Consider the following 16,881-nt stretch of genomic DNA (forward strand, 5'->3'; position numbering starts at 1 on the left):
CGGAAGGCCAAATAAAGTGCTTTTGCTTTCGCACTGAAACACAGCGTCTCCCTGACATGGCTTTATCAACACTACTGCTGTTCCTGAAACCACGCTTTCTTTCTTTGCGTGCACATTTGGGCGGTGTTATGCAAATCTTCCCACATCATGACGTAGACATGTGGGGGCTTGTTAGAACCAACTGTTTTAGTATAGGCATGGTTGACTCTTAACTTTTATAAAGAATATCTCTTTGGATTTGAGACTTTAGTCTTTGCAACTTTACAGATCTTCTTTATGCACCAAGAGCTTGTAACACTCCAAAGAGAAAGGAAAAATTGAAATCGCATCATATGACCCCTTTAAGCTCCATTAGAAGAGGCATGTTTGGAACATTCTCTTGCTGTTTACTGTTGCTGTCGGGAACTAAGGACAGCATTTAACGAACTTGCTTCAAAAAGTAAAATTTCAATACATACATTTTTGGTTTTAATATTTTTTTATTGTGTGGTAACCGTTTTATAAAAGCAATAAGGTACTGGAGGCCTTATTGCTGAAGGGGTTGCAGGCACTCCGCTTCGCGTCGTGCCGTGCCGCCCTGGCTTCAGCCGTGATTTATTCACGATACAGCACGGCCTCTCGTACCTTATTGCTTACGTATATAGGTCGATATTTATTCGACAAATATTTTCTTTTATTTATTTTTTTAAACATGCCTAGAACATTATTATATAGGTTTTAAAAAAACCTCTAAAGGGAAAAATGCTAATGTTACAAAAATAATTAATCGTGTGCATTAAAAACAATAAAAGCTAACGTTAGCATGTACATATACAACATACAGTATTTAGGAGAACTATTCAGTGTGTGACTTTCTGAGAGCAACAGCATTGATACGGGCATGCGCAAAACAAAGCGGGCGTGTTTTAAATCAGATCCGCCCACATTAAGGGATGCCTGAAACTGCGCAGGGCAAAAGCGACCCTCTAACCGGGCTGGACAGCAACAGTCCGGGGTAATTAGATTCCGGCGTCACAAAAGACAAAACATTTCACTTCATTTCGTTTTAATACAAACCCGTACTTCCAGAACTAAGGATATTAACCGACATTTATCTGGTGGTTTGTGATTTCAAGAACGCCAATTGACCCACAAGAGCAAGAAATCACTCAAAAAACGAGTAGAAGTTCACCGAAGTTTCTCAGTATTCATCATGGAGGAGAAGAAGGAGGAGAGCGAAGCGGAGATCCACGAACACGGACCCGAACATTGGTTCTCCAAATGGGAGCGCCAATGCCTCGCAGAGGCCGAAAGGGAAGAGCCGACCGAGGAGGAGGTGGACCAAAACCAGGAGAAACTCTGGCATCTCTTCCAGAATTCCGCTACAGCGGTGGCGCAACTTTATAAAGGTCTGTGCGCAGAGAAAGAGACCCCATCAGCGGCCCTCGGACTTCCAGTGGCTCGGCTAAAGAAACCGTCCGCTTCTGGAAAAATATCGCGTAAACGCGTTGTTTCTAGACTGAACCACGCCTTTCGACCTAAAAGGCCTTAACGGTCTCATTTGGCCACTAAAGTACCCAAAACAGCGTTTTATTCTTGTTTTTCACCGTGTGAATGATAACTAGCTTTAGCCGCGCCGGTCTGGCTGTGTTTGACAGTTTGTTCGTTGTTATTATATTGGCCTTGCTAACCGGCTAGCCGGAAAGCCGGCTAGTTAGCCCTTAAACACGAGTTTTTTTGTTCCACTCGGCTAAAGTGTTCTGTATTGAAGAAGCTTATTTTTAAGTGGAACACATTTACGTTTTACAGGCTTATGAAATTACAAATTTTGACAAAGCCCTGCCGGTTTTTGAGCTAGCTTGTGTCCTATTGAGGCTGTGTTTCAAAACCAAGTGTACTTAACTGCCTACCATTGTGCAAGAGAGGCACGTTCGAACGCACCTATGTTACACTAATATGTTGTTTCTCACTAGGGGTTGAGACAGCCATTGTTTGGTTAACACAAGGGATACCTGAACTCGCTCTTAAGGGGAGAGTTATTTTACCCAAAAATCAATGCGCATATTTGTGTCAACATTTAGTAATATGGTGGTTATTGTTTGTTTAAAATGCAATAGAATTAGCCTAATAGAAAATGGATATTTAGTATAATATATATATGTTTTATTTTGTATGTAGATTTGTATCTATCTATCTATCTATCTATCTGTCTGTCTGTCTGTCTGTCTGTCTGTCTGTCTGTCTGTGTCTGTGAAGTGAAGCTTTTAAGTTAAGTTAAGCTTTTAAGTTAAGCTTTTGCTTGAAATGTATCTTGGCATGCTGATGTGCTGAACAAATGTGTAATTGGTGAGTGCTTCTTATTTTAACAATAAATTAGCTTTTTTATGGTTAGGCACTTAACTCTTTGTAAATAGCATTGACATGGTTTAATCCATTGCAAAACCAGCGGAATTTATCGTGTATTGTCTACACAGTTAGAAAAAGTATTTTCTATCAGTTTCCTAGTCTTTAGTGTAAAGGTTAACAATAGAAATCCTATCTGAATGCTTTTCTGGACCTATTTTAGTTATCTCTGTTGTCTTTAAAATCACATGAGCGTCCCTGATTTTATTCCTGTCTTGCAGATCGAGTCTGTCATCAGCAAGGACTGTCATTGTGGTCTCCATTTCAGAATGCTGCAACAGCAGTGACTAATCTTTACAAAGGTAACTCATTATGTATTGAGTTTACACACATCTAGAGTCCAACACGGTTGAATAAATTGCATACATAATTACTTCTGACTGTGATCTGTTCAACAGAGAGCATTGATGCACACAAGAGGAGCTTTGACTTAGGAATCCAGACTGGCCATCAGCGACGTAATAGAGATGTTTTGGCCTGGGTAAAAAAGCGAAGAAGAACTATACGAAGGGAGGATTTGATAAGTTTCCTATGTGGTAAAGCGCCACCACCAAGGACTTCTAGAGCAGCCCCCAAACTGACTGTCATGTCTCCGAACCGACCACCTTCATCGGACACAGTATCATCTGTAGAGACTGATTTACAACCATTCTGTGAGGCCATAGCACTACATGGTAAATATTACTGCCCGCTCATAGTTAAGATACAGTTGACTGAACGTGATTGTGTATATCAGTGCACATATTTGTCTTAACATTTAGCAACTGCACTTTGTAGTTTATATATGGTGGTTATTTTAAATGCAATAGTATAGCATTAGCTTGATATACAATGATTTTTTCCTCCTCACATTATTTGTTGATTTAAAATTCTTGTTTTTGCCAATCATTTGATAATTATTTGTATAGGCTGGCAGACATTTGTGGTTCAGGGACAAGGACTGTATACCCATATGTTCCTTTAGGTTTATTTTCAAGTACAGCATTCCATACCTCTACAAACATAGCATCACTGCAATACACTGGAAATATGAAGTTGCGTTCACATTACCTACAGTTCTTACCACTTGTTATTTAGAGGTTTTTGTTAAAGCACAGCCAGCTAAACCCACCACATCCTTGTTTAAGATGTATCATTATTCATGGGTAGCAAATGTGGTGATGACACATAGTTGCTCAGTATTTTTAAAGTGTGAAAAGGATCACGTGATGAAACGTGAAAGCATGTGCATTAAATCTCATCTTTGGTTCCAGGTCTAAGTGGTGCAATGGCCAGCATCAGCGTCCGCTCAAGCACTCCTGGCTCTCCGACTCATGTCAGTGGCAGCTCAAATGCAGGGCGCAGAAGGAACGGACTGCACGATGTGGACTTGAACACTTTTATATCAGAGGAGATGGCCCTCCACCTTGGCAGTGCAGGCACCAGGAAGCGGACCTCGGTCCAGTGCGCAGACGTCATCACAGACTCCCCAACCCATAAACGCAACAGAATGCTCTGAACTGAACCGACCACCTTCATCGGACACAGTATCATCTGTAGAGACTGATTTACAACCATTCTGTGAGGCCATAGCACTACATGGTAAATATTACTGCCCGCTCATAGTTAAGATACAGCCGACTGAACATGATTGTGTCTGTCAGTGCGCATATTTGTCTTAACATTTAGTGACTACACTTTGTAGTTTACATATGGTGGTTACTTTTTTTTATATGATTGAGAACTATACAAACTTGCGTTTCCTCAAAAAGGAAACAAGGGGCGCAGTACACTTGCATATTCAATACAGTATGCCATACAGTGAAGGCTAGTTCATACCGCTCCATGCATGTTGATTTTTTTTTGCACTCACCACACCACAGTCAAGTGACTGCATTGTTTTTTGAGTTGTATGCTGTCAGTCCCCATTTTATTGAAAACATATTAACTACAACATTACAACATCACAATAGCCTATTTTTAGTTCACAATATCTCCTAGTTGCGCTTCCTAGTATTGCCAAGCTAATAACTCAATGTTTGTTTTCAGATAAAGGTCAGCATTAGCTCATTTCCCATCAGTATATTTATCAGTTCTCCTTCGCACTCATTGAATCACAGTTCTGATGTGATCAGCTTAGAAATGTGCAAATTTATTAGTCATACTTGAAACTGCTGCTGATCTATACGTTTGTGTTATGTTGAGAAAGTTGCAATAATGATTTTGCATGAATGCATTTTTTTTATGAACCATATAGACATCAAAAGAAAGGCAAAGGAAGTGAGGCTTATGATACAATGGTGCAATTGTTGACGTTTTACATTTCAAGGCTGTTATGATTTGGTTTAGGGGTTAGGTAAATCTTTGTGCTGTACGAATGATGTTCAGCAGAGCTTTCTCTCAGGAGAGGTACGGAAGTAGAGAAAAACTGTGTCGTCTTGAAATTGAAGTGCCCTTTAAGTGCTTTTCAAATCCAGGTCCGAGGATTTGGAAAGCCGCACATGTACAGTCCAGCTTTGTTCTGGTGTATGGAAGTCAAGCTGGACTATGACCCCCTTAAAAGTAGAAATATAAGTTAATATGAGCTCCTGGGTAATGAAAGTGTGTGCTCTTTTGGCTGATGCACTAATATACCACTCTTGATTTAACATGATGGGTTGTCATTATTTCTTATATAAGATACTTTAGATAGAAAGGCCAATCAGTCCTCACGTTGACTGTGTAGATTGAGTGTTTGGCATGTCAGGTAACTCTGGTGGTGGGGAATCATGATGTGGAGTGTATTTTCTGTCAAATCCCAATCAAACTACTTTATGCAGACATATTTAATTACAAATGTTTCAGAACCTGTTTGATTTGTTTCTGTAATATGAATATTGGCTATTTGGTTATTGATTTCATGACTAATTCCATAAACATTTGTTTTCCATAAATTAACATGGATCTAATATTGATTGCTCCGAAAAGGAAGTGTTTATCATTGATTGAATTGACACGCAATGCATTTTGTTAATTTAAAGGTCAGGATGTAAAGCTAACATTTTGTTAATGTCGGGTTGGAAAGTAAAATCGTCTTTTATCCAGAACATCATAATGAAACCACAGTTGCCATTTTTGAAAAACTTGCTTAAGTTAAAGGCTAAGTTATTAAAGTTACATTTGTATATTCACATGAATTGTGTATGTTTTGTTTACAGTATTTGAACGAAAATAGAATTTGTCACATCCAGTTGAGCCTGAAAACAGCCACTTGTACCTCTACTGATTAAAGCAGTGATTCTTGTTCAGTAATTAAATGGATCTTTATACATCTATTGTGTCACAGCAGTAGAATTTGGACATAACTGCACATGTATGCAATGCATTGTTGTGAGTTGTGCAAAAAAAAGCAGAGGCACAAGTCAGTGAATGCAAAACCATCCTCCTGACTAACTAAATCTTTACTGGATGTACACCTATCGTGGACAGATGGAAAATATTTCAAATCATTGCGATTCTTGTGGCTTTTGCCATAGGCATGGACAGTATTTACTGTGACGTGCTTCAGTAACTGATGCTCAACTGCCCTCTTGTGGTAATTAATATACTAACAAAAAAAAGTTCTTGACCTAATTTTTTTGTGAAGAAAATGAAAATATGCGCAAAACAAAAATGCATTATTAAATGAACTTCAGCAAAAGCTGACGTTCAGCTAAATGTTTCAATGTACTATTTAACTATTTATTAGCAAATTAATTTAAATTATAAAAATTATATAATATAATATAATAATATATTTTAAAAAGTCCATTCCTTAACTATTTGATCTTAATCTTATTTTATTTTTTTACACAATTTGTAGTGTTGACTGCATTCAAAAGCTCAACACTGAACCTGTCTTATTGTTTTTTTTTTTTTTTATGGAAAATTTATTTAAAATTGTATTAAAAAGTAGTTCTAAATTATCAAGCCCCTGCTGAACGAAAGCTTTAAAATTGCATTTCTCTTACTTATAGTTGTACAATTATTTAATTTATTTTAACTGCAAACAGCATTTTATTTATAAGCTTTATAAAATTGAACTGAAACATGCCCTAAATTTAGGGTTGCACAAAACTTAATAGAAAAAACAAAACAAAAACAAAAGACGTAATCTTTTTTAAATGATCATTTAGTGTGTGATTGGTTCATAATGCGCAGCACTGTAAAAACGCGTCTGTCTCTGGCTCAGCGCCAGCCGGCGAACACAGATTTGAATTTAGCAGCTGATGCTGTGCCGCACTGAACGATTTAATCACACCAGTGCTATTGTATCAAATATAACAAATATTATTCGGCTATTTTTGTCTTTTGGAAGCTGCATTCAAAATGCACTTGGCTCAGAAATCTGAATGGGCATGACGCCTCTGCTTGTCATGGTGTATTTTCTAGGATTTTGACAGACAGACAAAGACAGACAGACAGATAGATAGATAGATAGATAGATAGATAGATAGATTTAATAAAAAACAGAAAATTACCAGGACATTTTCCTGTGAGTTTACGGACATTTCCTTCAACTCTAAAACGAAAAAATTCTGGAGATCTTCTGTACCATTAACGGACAATCCGTTATGCAGAAATTACTACAAAATTATAGCATATCCTTAGTAGCAAATAAATCCAGCACAATATATACAAATTGAACATGGTTTATTTTTTCCTCATTTAAACATTCTTAGAAGTTTATTAAGTCACTGGATTCACGTAGGTTACTTTAATGATGTCTTTATCCCTTTCTGAACCTTGAAAGTGGTAGTTGCATAGGCTGTCAATGGGAGGAAATTTTGATATAATATTTTAACCCTTTAAGGTAGGCTACTCTACTCTAATTCATGCTAAATTATCTTGTTAAACTTCAACTGGCTTGGTTCTGCAACAATGTTTTCCTGTACAGCATTTGAAAATATGAAACAAAGATTCATGCACTCATGCCTGACATTTCAATATGAAACTAAAAAGAAAACTGTACAATCTGAATTAAGAGCAAACATGAAGTGAGACACATGCCTGTTTGTGCTCTCTTAGATCTCTCGCCATGTGCAAGTTTGAGGAAACAACTGAATACAGCCTCCAGTTTATTTATTTATTTTTTCTTTTTCTGCATGTTCAGTCAAGTTCCATTTGACTTTACTTGACATTTTACAACTTCATGAATTCAGCTGAAACAAGTATGCACACACATACTGTATGTGACTGAAGAGGAAGCAACAACTTCATAAATGCTTCAATACCATTACAGTCAGAGCTATTTGACAGGATTATGCTCATGCTGACCTCTGTCTCCAAGGGTAACAGTGCAAAAAGTTTTAATAATTTACATGAAAATAGGAGGGTCATTATTTCATGAATATATCGAAATAATATTCAGCCGTTATGAATGTCACTGCACAGGTCATTTTCTTCCTTAGATATCAGAATGACCTGATGAAACCACGATGAACTGGTCTCAGATGGTTTGGCTGAAGGGGAGGTCACTATAATCAGCTGTTCCGTACTGCAGCTAGAAAACACAACACTGGGTGGCGCTGTTACCACAGCTGTGTGACCAAAGGACGAAATACTCACCAATCATCAAGGTTATCTAATATTATTAAGCAGGCTCCAGCATCCAGGTTCCAGGCTCAAGTATCTCATAATTGGAAAGGTAATGAATGTAATCTTTAAGTATGACATAACATATGTTCATGATATTTAAATGGTAATCGAGGGGAAACTAATAGCAAATAGCAACATCAAGCAAAAAACACTGCAGTACATGCAATCCAAATGCATCACATAGCCTACGTATTTTGAAGTATGGATGAATTATCTGGCAGTGCCACTAGGATATGAAATGGAGAATCTGACCTTGTGGGAAACATCCGTGAAAAAGCAATAACGGATGGGTCACATGACCATGTGCTGGCGATTCATTTTCACTAAACATCATAACACGCTTTCATGTTTATAAGCATATATAAAAATGTATTATGAAATTTAATTTGGATAGAAAAAAAATCACCCACCAATGTTGACACTATATCATGTAACTATTTATTATCATGTAACTTTATGTAAAGTTATTTATTAGCACCATTATGACTGTCTGCTCAACAGTTGGTCTGATTCAAGGGTAATCAGTAGTTTTGTGGACAAAAGGCAGATGTTAGTGGATGCTAATGTCATTTAGCAGATGTTTTTTTCCCCATTGTGTCTCACTAATTGTAGTTTCTGCTACCTGGGGTAAAAAACATTAGCACATGGGAACAATGGTGATTGTTATCACAGTAGCCTAATTCACCACTTCCTGGGTCACCCCTAGGGGTACAAAAAACCTAATTTGAGGGAGATATGCATGATTTCACTCCGAACCCCATCTAGTATTTTATGCTATTGGTCATCGGCCCATATGCCCTGTGTGTATTTTGCATAGCCCATTTTTGCACCCCTGATCACCCCATCAAGATCAAATGTAGGCCTACATAATTCTTGCAGAATATTTTTTTGTTTGTTTTTAGGCTTTTGTAACTTCCAGGCTGTCTTTAAATTGACTAAATGTGTACAAGGTCTACAGCTATTTTAACGGTTTAAAGATTGTTTAAATAAAAAAAAAAATTTCTAGTTTTCTAGTGAAAAATAACAACAGATATGAACATATGTCACGGTGCGTGTGGAGAGATGAAGCGAGGACTCAAGTGCAGGATGAATGGTTCTTTCTTTTAATAATAAAGTGAAACAAAAACAACCCAGAGGGGGAAAAACAGACAGGCAGGCTAGGAACTGCACTACATGCAGACATAACACACACACACACACACAATGAAAAACGACAGATCAGCACAGGATTACAGACACCAGGAGAATAAATAGGAAAGAGCTGACATAAAGGGTGGAGCTGGCAGAGAGCGGAGCTTAGGCGGACCCGACAGGGCATGGAGCTTAGGCGGAGCCGACAGGGCATGGAGCTTGAGCTTGGGCGGAGCCGGCAGGGCAAGGAGCTTGGGCGGCGCGGCATGGCACCAGGCTCTAGGAAGACCTCCCGGCCTTGAAGGGCGGAAGAAGCCTTCTTCCTCCTCCGTTTCCGAGAGGGTGGCACTGCAGCTTTGTCTGCCGCCTCTGGGGGCGCTGCAACCTCTTCGGCCACCACCGGGAGCGCTGCAGCTTCATCGGCCACCTCTGGGGGCGCTGCAACCTCTTCGGCCACCACCGGGGGCGCTACAACCTCGTCGGCCACCTCCGGGAGCACTGCAGCCTCCTTGGCCACCACCGGGGGCGCTGCAGCTTCATCAGCCGCCTCTGGGGGCGCTGCAACCTCATCAGCTGCCGCTGGAAGTGCCGCAGCCTCTTCGGCCGCCACCAGGGACGTTGCAGCTTCGTCGGCCACCTTTGGGGGCGCTGCAGCCTCTTCGGCCACCTCTAGGGGTGGCGAGGCGGACCCATTCTTCCTCCTCCTCCCTTTCCGAGAGGGTGGCACTGCAGCTTCGTCTGCTGCCTCCGGGGGCACTGCAGCCTCTTTGGCCACCACTGGGGGCGCGGCAGCTTCGTTGGCCACCTTCGGGGGCGCTGCAGCCTTGTCGGTCATCACGGGAGGCACTGCAGCCCCCTTAGCTGGGGAACGTGCCAAGAACTCCACAAACCCCTCAAAGGATACATGATCGGATCCTAACATGCTCCAGTGACTAATGGGCTCATCAAGGGCATAATTGAATAAGTCCTTTAGCGCGGAGTCATTGTAGCCCAGCCCCTCTGCAGCATTCCTCATGTGGGCTGATCCGTTCTGTCACGGTGCGTGTGGAGAGATGAAGCGAGGACTCAAGTGCAGGATGAATGGTTCTTTCTTTTAATAATAAAATGAAACAAAAACAACCCCGAGGGGGAAAAACAGACAGGCAGGCTAGGAACTGCACTACATGCACACATAACACACACAATGAAAAACGACGGATCAGTACAGGATTACAGACACCAGGAGAATAAATAAGAAACCAAATGAGGAGGCTAGCGAGGGAGACACAGGTGGAGCAACTTAAACAATAATGAGGTAACAAGATGGGCGGGGCAAGACAATAGACAGGAGAGAGCACATGGCACCAGACAAACACAACACAAGCCATGTGCTCACAGAAAACAGTGACATCTGGTGGCCCTCCTGGGCACACCCGCTGAAGACTGTGACAATATATGCATATATTTAAAGTTATGCAAACTTCTGAAGAGGAAAATTTTTGTAAATTTAGTGATTATATGGTGTTGTGGAATATAGGCAAATATTTGTTATATCAAAATAGCTTCCACATGGCAGTACTAAAAAGAAACAAGTAAAAGTTAAAAAACAAAATGCAGTTTTTATGGTTGCTTAAAAATGTCTGTGAATATACACTTAATGTACATTAACCATGGACCACAATTAAGGAAATCTGAAATTACAGAACTTCCCTGTTTTTTTTTTTTTTCATTTTCAGTTCATTTTTTATTACACTTGGTGGCCTTTTGACCTCTTTTATTTTCTGTGTCTCCTCTCCATCTGAGCGGGTGTAAATAAAATCTCACATTCTGTACTGAATTACAATGAATTCCTCCTATTCTATAGCAGTGATGTAGGAGCGACTTCTGTATGTATCAGACACCGACCATGAACAATTTATGAAGCCCATAAGCTGAGCTTGACAAGAATGTAATAGCAGGCAACAAAACGCATTAAACTTACCCATTCCACAGATCCTATAGATCCAGATTTTGACAATGACCTGCGCTCAATTTATGAGTTCAGATATATCAAGTCCTGTGCACATGACATATATGAGATATTCATGAAACTGTATTTTTGCTGTGTTACGCATGTGAATAAGTGGTTGGAAGGCTGCTCATATGATCATGATCACTATCTTATGTAGTATGTATGAGCTATGCAAGTACATTCAAAGTCAATAACTGCATCTGTACAGTGATATCAGCTCATATTTAACTGTCAAAACTGCCATCTCTAGATGTTATGAAAATGTCTCTACAAATGGAAATAATCTTCATGTCACATTTTTGTTCAGAAGCCAATGACTTTTTATTTATGTCAGTTTGAGATGATTATTATCTGCATGCAAAAACTGGTGACTTTTCAGCATAAAATTACAAAGTTATAGCTGTATAATCATATAAAGAAGAATAAAATGAGAAAATAAGCAAAAGTTACCATCAAGAACAATAGGGCTCCAGCAGTTTTATTGCTCAGACCCCTAAATAAAGGGATGAAAACAAAGCAGTGTGCGAATACAGAATTTAATGTTATGCCTCTGTTACTCAATATAACAGACACCTCCAAAAACAGAAACAAACACAGTCTGACTCAAAGCTGGCATTAGGCTTGGCGTGGATATATTCCTAATTCCATCTGAATCATTCATTATGTGCTCTGCTCAACAAAGGAGGGTAGAGACACGGGAGCAGAGGAGCCCTGAAGGTAGAACGCCGGCAGACCAGCACAGCGCAGGGGACCCGAGAGCACATGCTTTTCTGCATTAATCCCCATTTCCAGACATCAAGCTTTGACAAGTCTTCTGTTTTCTTTCACTGTCTCTATCAATTTAATGAAAAATGCAACACCACTTTCCCATCCTGAACTTCCTTGTCTGCAGACCTTAAATTATGGATGCTGCCCTCAGAGCTGATCTATGAGCACAAAGTGATGCACAGGGCTCGAAACATTGAAGAACCTTTTTATTATTATTATTTGTGGGTCTGTGCGGTAGTTCCTCTCTCCTTCTTTGCCTCTTTGTGAAAGTCCCAGTATATATAAAGTTAATATATTATAATATTATATAATATAGGATTTTTAATATAGTCGAGTCTAGAGTCAGCTGGAGACGTGCAATGCTCTGAGACTTAGAACGTGTCATCTGTTAGTGTTGTAAAAAAAAAAAAAAACATTACATAAAGTGAATTAATTAAATAATCAGGTTAACCAGGCTCACACAACTTAGTTTTGATTAAATGATTCAGTTCATGGATTCAGTGATCTGGTTGCAGCAAAACAACTGGTTGGAGAAAGAAGCTTGATGTAAAATGCTGTTTGTTTGTTTTTGTTTATCTTACAACAATTCGAGAATAATGACAACAAAGCATAAAAAACAAAAACAAATTATTTCGGTATTTCGCTGAGATAAAGGCCAAAAAAATCAAGTTATGCAATAAACATAACCTTAACATAAACATCTAATTACTAGGATTTTATAAAAAATATTTCTATATAATATGTAATATATATCTTTTAAACTAAAAGTCATAGTATGCGGCCTATATGCTTTTTTGTTGTTGTTGATTTTGTGTCCTTTCAGTACCTATTCATAGTAATTGCATAGAAACAACAACCAAACATTTTGTTTCATGGTAGAAATAAAATGATACCAGTTTGGTACAACATTCCGAGTAAATGATGGCAGAACTTTAATTTTTATGTGAACTGTCCCTTTAAAACAATTTGTAAACTTTGTTCCCTTTTCGGTAGGATGCCATTGCGCTCCTCAGATGTCTCGCTCAAGTTTTCATGTCGTTACGGTGTCGGACCACTTGATCCCATAGGGTGGCTTAAATATATAACGACACATCTTCTTAATTGGACAGAGTTGCTTTCATTTAAAATGAATGATATCTAAAGCGAGTCCATTTCAAGGGCCAAGCAGAGAGCACTGGATCGGTCAACCCGAGTGAATTGTTAATAATGTATGTATCTATTATTCAGCAGAAATTACCCAAGCGAGACAACATTTTTGCATGCCAGCGAGAATGTTGGAAACACCAATTATTTGTGGAGGTAATTAATGAACTAGAGGCCATCACTCGCAGACCAGCAGAGCATAAAGGCTGCGAGTCCATTTCAAGGGCCAAGCAGAGAGCACTGGATCGGTCAACCCGAGTGAATTGTTAATAATGTATGTATCTATTATTCAGCAGAAATTACCCAAGCGAGACAACATTTTTGCATGCCAGCGAGAATGTTGGAAACACCAATTATTTGTGGAGGTAATTAATGAACTAGAGGCCATCACTCGCAGACCAGCAGAGCATAAAGGCTCAGAAGAGCACAGGGAGAGACACATTGCCTTGTTGAGTAATTTTCATATTCACAACTGAAATTTTGGTGGATAACAAGGTCCCAGAATTAATGTAGGAGGTTATTAAGATGCAGGAATCGTGTCTTGAGTGCACTTTTTGAGTGAGGGAATGTTTTCCCCCGGTGATTCCAGTACTAATGTAATGTGTTTTAAACAAAAGCAAAGTGGAACAAAGAACCCTCAGTTCTTCTTGAGCCATACTTTGACGCAAAATATACAAGCTTAAAGTTTTGACCTTGTGTTTGTATTCAATTCCTGCTCCACTGAGGGCAAATAGAGCTCATCAACAAGTACGACACAAACATTGGGCTTCTGTCTCCAAAAGCACCTTAATTGCATGGTTTAATAGAGTGCAAAGTTATTTGTGTCAGGCTATTTATTTATTTTAAGCACAGAAAAAGAAAATGTAAGTTTGTAAAAGACAGTGATATTTTAAAATATTATAAAATTAAAAATAACTGTTTCCAATTTTAATGTTTAAAAAAAGCTGAATTTACAGCAGTCATTACTCCAGTCTTCAGTGTCACATGATCCTTCAGAAATCGTTCTAATAATCATTCTAAATCTTTTGTAACATTCTAAATGTCTTACTCTTATTTTTCATCAGTTTAATACATCCTTGCTAAATAATGTATTTTAAACATTTTTTTTTGAAGTTTGTAAAAGACAGTGATATTTTAAAATATTATACAATTTAAAATAACTGTTTCTGAGCAGTCATTACTCCAGTCTTCAGTGTCACATGATCCTTCAGAAATCGTTCTAATAATCATTCTAAATCTTTTCTAACATTCTAAATGTCTTACTCTTATTTTTCATCAGTTTAATACATCCTTGCTAAATAATGTATTTTAAACATTTTTTTTAAATTTAAACAAATCTTTCAAAATCTTACAAAATCTTACAAAATAAAAAAATAAAAAATCTTACTGACTCACAAATTTTGAAGTGTACATTTTTGTTGTTTTAATGTTACAATAAATAAATAAATAAAAAATAATAATAATTTACACTTGACCTTGAAATGTACTCCTACTCCTTATATTTAATAAAATGAAAAGAAAAACAATAGTCACATCTAAGAGGGTAAAATGGCTGTCCAATAAACGAAATATGCATATTTAATTCTGTATTTTTTAATATAATAAAATGTCAAGACAGTCTGATTAAACCATAATATGTGACACTCTTTTGAAAGCAAATATTTGTGCTGCTTTATTACTGTACATACACACTGGTAACATGAGAATATTGATTAATCTGTTGACTTTTGTCAAACCTTTGTATGTTTAGCAGACACATTTGATTTGACAGTCTGCTTTTGTCACATGATGATAAATCAAACATTTCATTACCAACAGTTATTTATTATGAGAACATTGCAACACATAAGACACCACTATAAAACACATTGTACTGTTCATGTTTATGGGAAATGGCTTAGGACTTTATAAAGATTAAGACGTTATTAGCAGCATGCATCCATCCCACATCAGACGTTATAAGTTACGTTAAAGCCCTCTTATTTCCCTAGAGAGAAGAAAAGCGCAATTGCACTGCAGTGCACTTCCTCCGTCTCAGCGTTTCTTGTATCATTATGTATGATTACAATACTAGAGGGTCCATCAGTGTAAAATGAAAGTGCAGAAATTGTCCCCTAAGACGTTGATTATCATTACCATAGACCCAAAGAGAGCTGCTATTGTCAAAGAGGAGGCGTTTCTGAGGTCAAACAAATAGCAATTGCTTGTTTGTAATGACAGGGGTGGTTTTTTATTAGGCAAATGTTAGTAAGAACAGATATATGAGAACATGAAGTGTGCAGGAAGCTGACTTTGATTTTTTGATGCTTTCCCCAGCTGACATTTTGATTGTGTCCACATAGATCCTCTGAGCATTGTCTGGTTTTATTAGTTACGTTGTAAACATATGGTCTGGCTAACAACCTGTTTCTTAAATGCCAGCCAAGCAAAACATAATTTATATAATTAAATATATAATTTATTAAAGCAATTATATTATAATATATTATTATAATTTATGAATGTATATTTTAGTATATAATTATAAAATAAATGAATAATAGTTATGTAATTGCATGTGTACTGGAGTTTGGTGAAAGCCCAATGGCACTGCAGCTTTCTTCCTTCACAGTCAAGTCACATCAGTGTCTTTCATTTGTGTTTTCCAGAACCCTGACTGGTCACAGATGCCACCATGGCTGACCAATTCACTGTTATATCACTCAAAACAACTTGTCCTCTGCATGCAGGGTCAGATCTCATTCAGGGCTTACTGACTATATATGTATTTGTAAATAAGATATGATATTGGCAAGACAAACGAGCCAACAGAGGGCATCATGCATTTAAATTTTTGTTATTATTGTATTTATTATTCTTTTTATTATTATTATTAAGCCTGTATATATATATATATATATATATATGTATTTAAGAGGCAAGAGATTACATTTTCATATTGTCTGACAGGTAAAACGTATGTATTTATCCAGAAGAGGAGGCCAGAAAAGGTAATTTTTTTTCTAGCTCAGGTACACATACTGCAGCAGTTCAGGCCTGCCAGTTTTCCCTTCTGCACCAACAAACAAATGCTTTCCCACACAAGAGAGGTTGTTGAAGGGGTGCCCTGTCTGGTACACTGCACAATTTTGTCTGTTTCTGCAGGAGGCAGTACAACAAGCTTAGCACATGGAGGAAAACATTTGTATCTCATGAAAATTGAATGGTTACGGACGGTATTTTAGGTGCTGGTGTTGCTGTGGCTCTTTGCCAGCCACTCTCACAGAGACCCCTTGAAAGTTACCAAGGAACTTATGATTGCATGTAGAGACTGAAAGAGATGTGTAGAGATGGGATGAGAAGTGACATCACATTCAGGTGAAAACATGCATGTAGTCACTCGTCTGACGAAGGGATCTGAATGGGGAAGGTGATTGCTTTTAGCCATGCTCTGTTTATCATATTTGGATGGGTGAGCTTTGTGCAATTCTCCCTTGCTGAACTATCGTAGCATGAATGCTAAACCTAAACAATTTTATTCTTCACAGTGGGGATTAGCAGGTCATTTTCACAGGAAAATGACTTGGAACAAAACTCATCTTATTTACTGTACTTTTTGTCTGTTTAATTGTTCATTCATTTTAAGAGCATTTAGGATTTAGAAAATCTTACTGGTTGATAATTATGCAGATATACAGTGTAAGGTATGTGAGCCCCTGCGTTTCTGAATCATATAATAATATGAGCATTATTTTTTTTATCTTGGAATGGCAAGATGAGTGTGATTAGTCGTAATCCACATTCCTGTACATGAGGTTCAGCAGTGGAATGAATAATTTAGGCATCTGATGGAGTGGTTGAAAAAGTGAATTCATAAATTAATTCATAAAAAT

At 38.0% G+C, this 16,881-nt stretch overlaps 1 protein-coding gene across 1 annotated transcript; it reads left to right on the top strand.

Annotated features, from left to right (window-relative positions):
* Window positions 1-928: 928 nt before the first annotated feature.
* On the top strand, window positions 929-3,880 carry hapstr1a (HUWE1 associated protein modifying stress responses a). Its single transcript, XM_016550408.1, has 4 exons — window positions 929-1,388; window positions 2,604-2,684; window positions 2,781-3,056; window positions 3,636-3,880. Exons 1-4 carry the CDS (start codon window positions 1,193-1,195, stop codon window positions 3,878-3,880), a joined length of 798 nt encoding a protein of 265 aa, XP_016405894.1. The 5' UTR covers window positions 929-1,192.
* The last annotated feature ends 13,001 nt before the right edge of the window (window positions 3,881-16,881 follow it).

Source organism: Sinocyclocheilus rhinocerous, unplaced genomic scaffold, assembly GCF_001515625.1.
Source record: "Sinocyclocheilus rhinocerous isolate Xijiao unplaced genomic scaffold, SAMN03320098_v1.1 scaffold1155, whole genome shotgun sequence".
Taxonomy (NCBI): Eukaryota; Metazoa; Chordata; class Actinopteri; order Cypriniformes; family Cyprinidae; genus Sinocyclocheilus; species Sinocyclocheilus rhinocerous.

Bases quoted from the DNA above. Each gene is read 5' to 3' on its own strand.
- hapstr1a (XM_016550408.1), top strand. From the start codon at position 1,193: ATGGAGGAGAAGAAGGAGGAGAGCGAAGCGGAGATCCACGAACACGGA. The intron at 2,685-2,780 runs GTAACTCATTAT...TCTGTTCAACAG, and splicing joins AGTGACTAATCTTTACAAAG to AGAGCATTGATGCACACAAG. The intron at 3,057-3,635 runs GTAAATATTACT...CTTTGGTTCCAG, and splicing joins TGAGGCCATAGCACTACATG to GTCTAAGTGGTGCAATGGCC.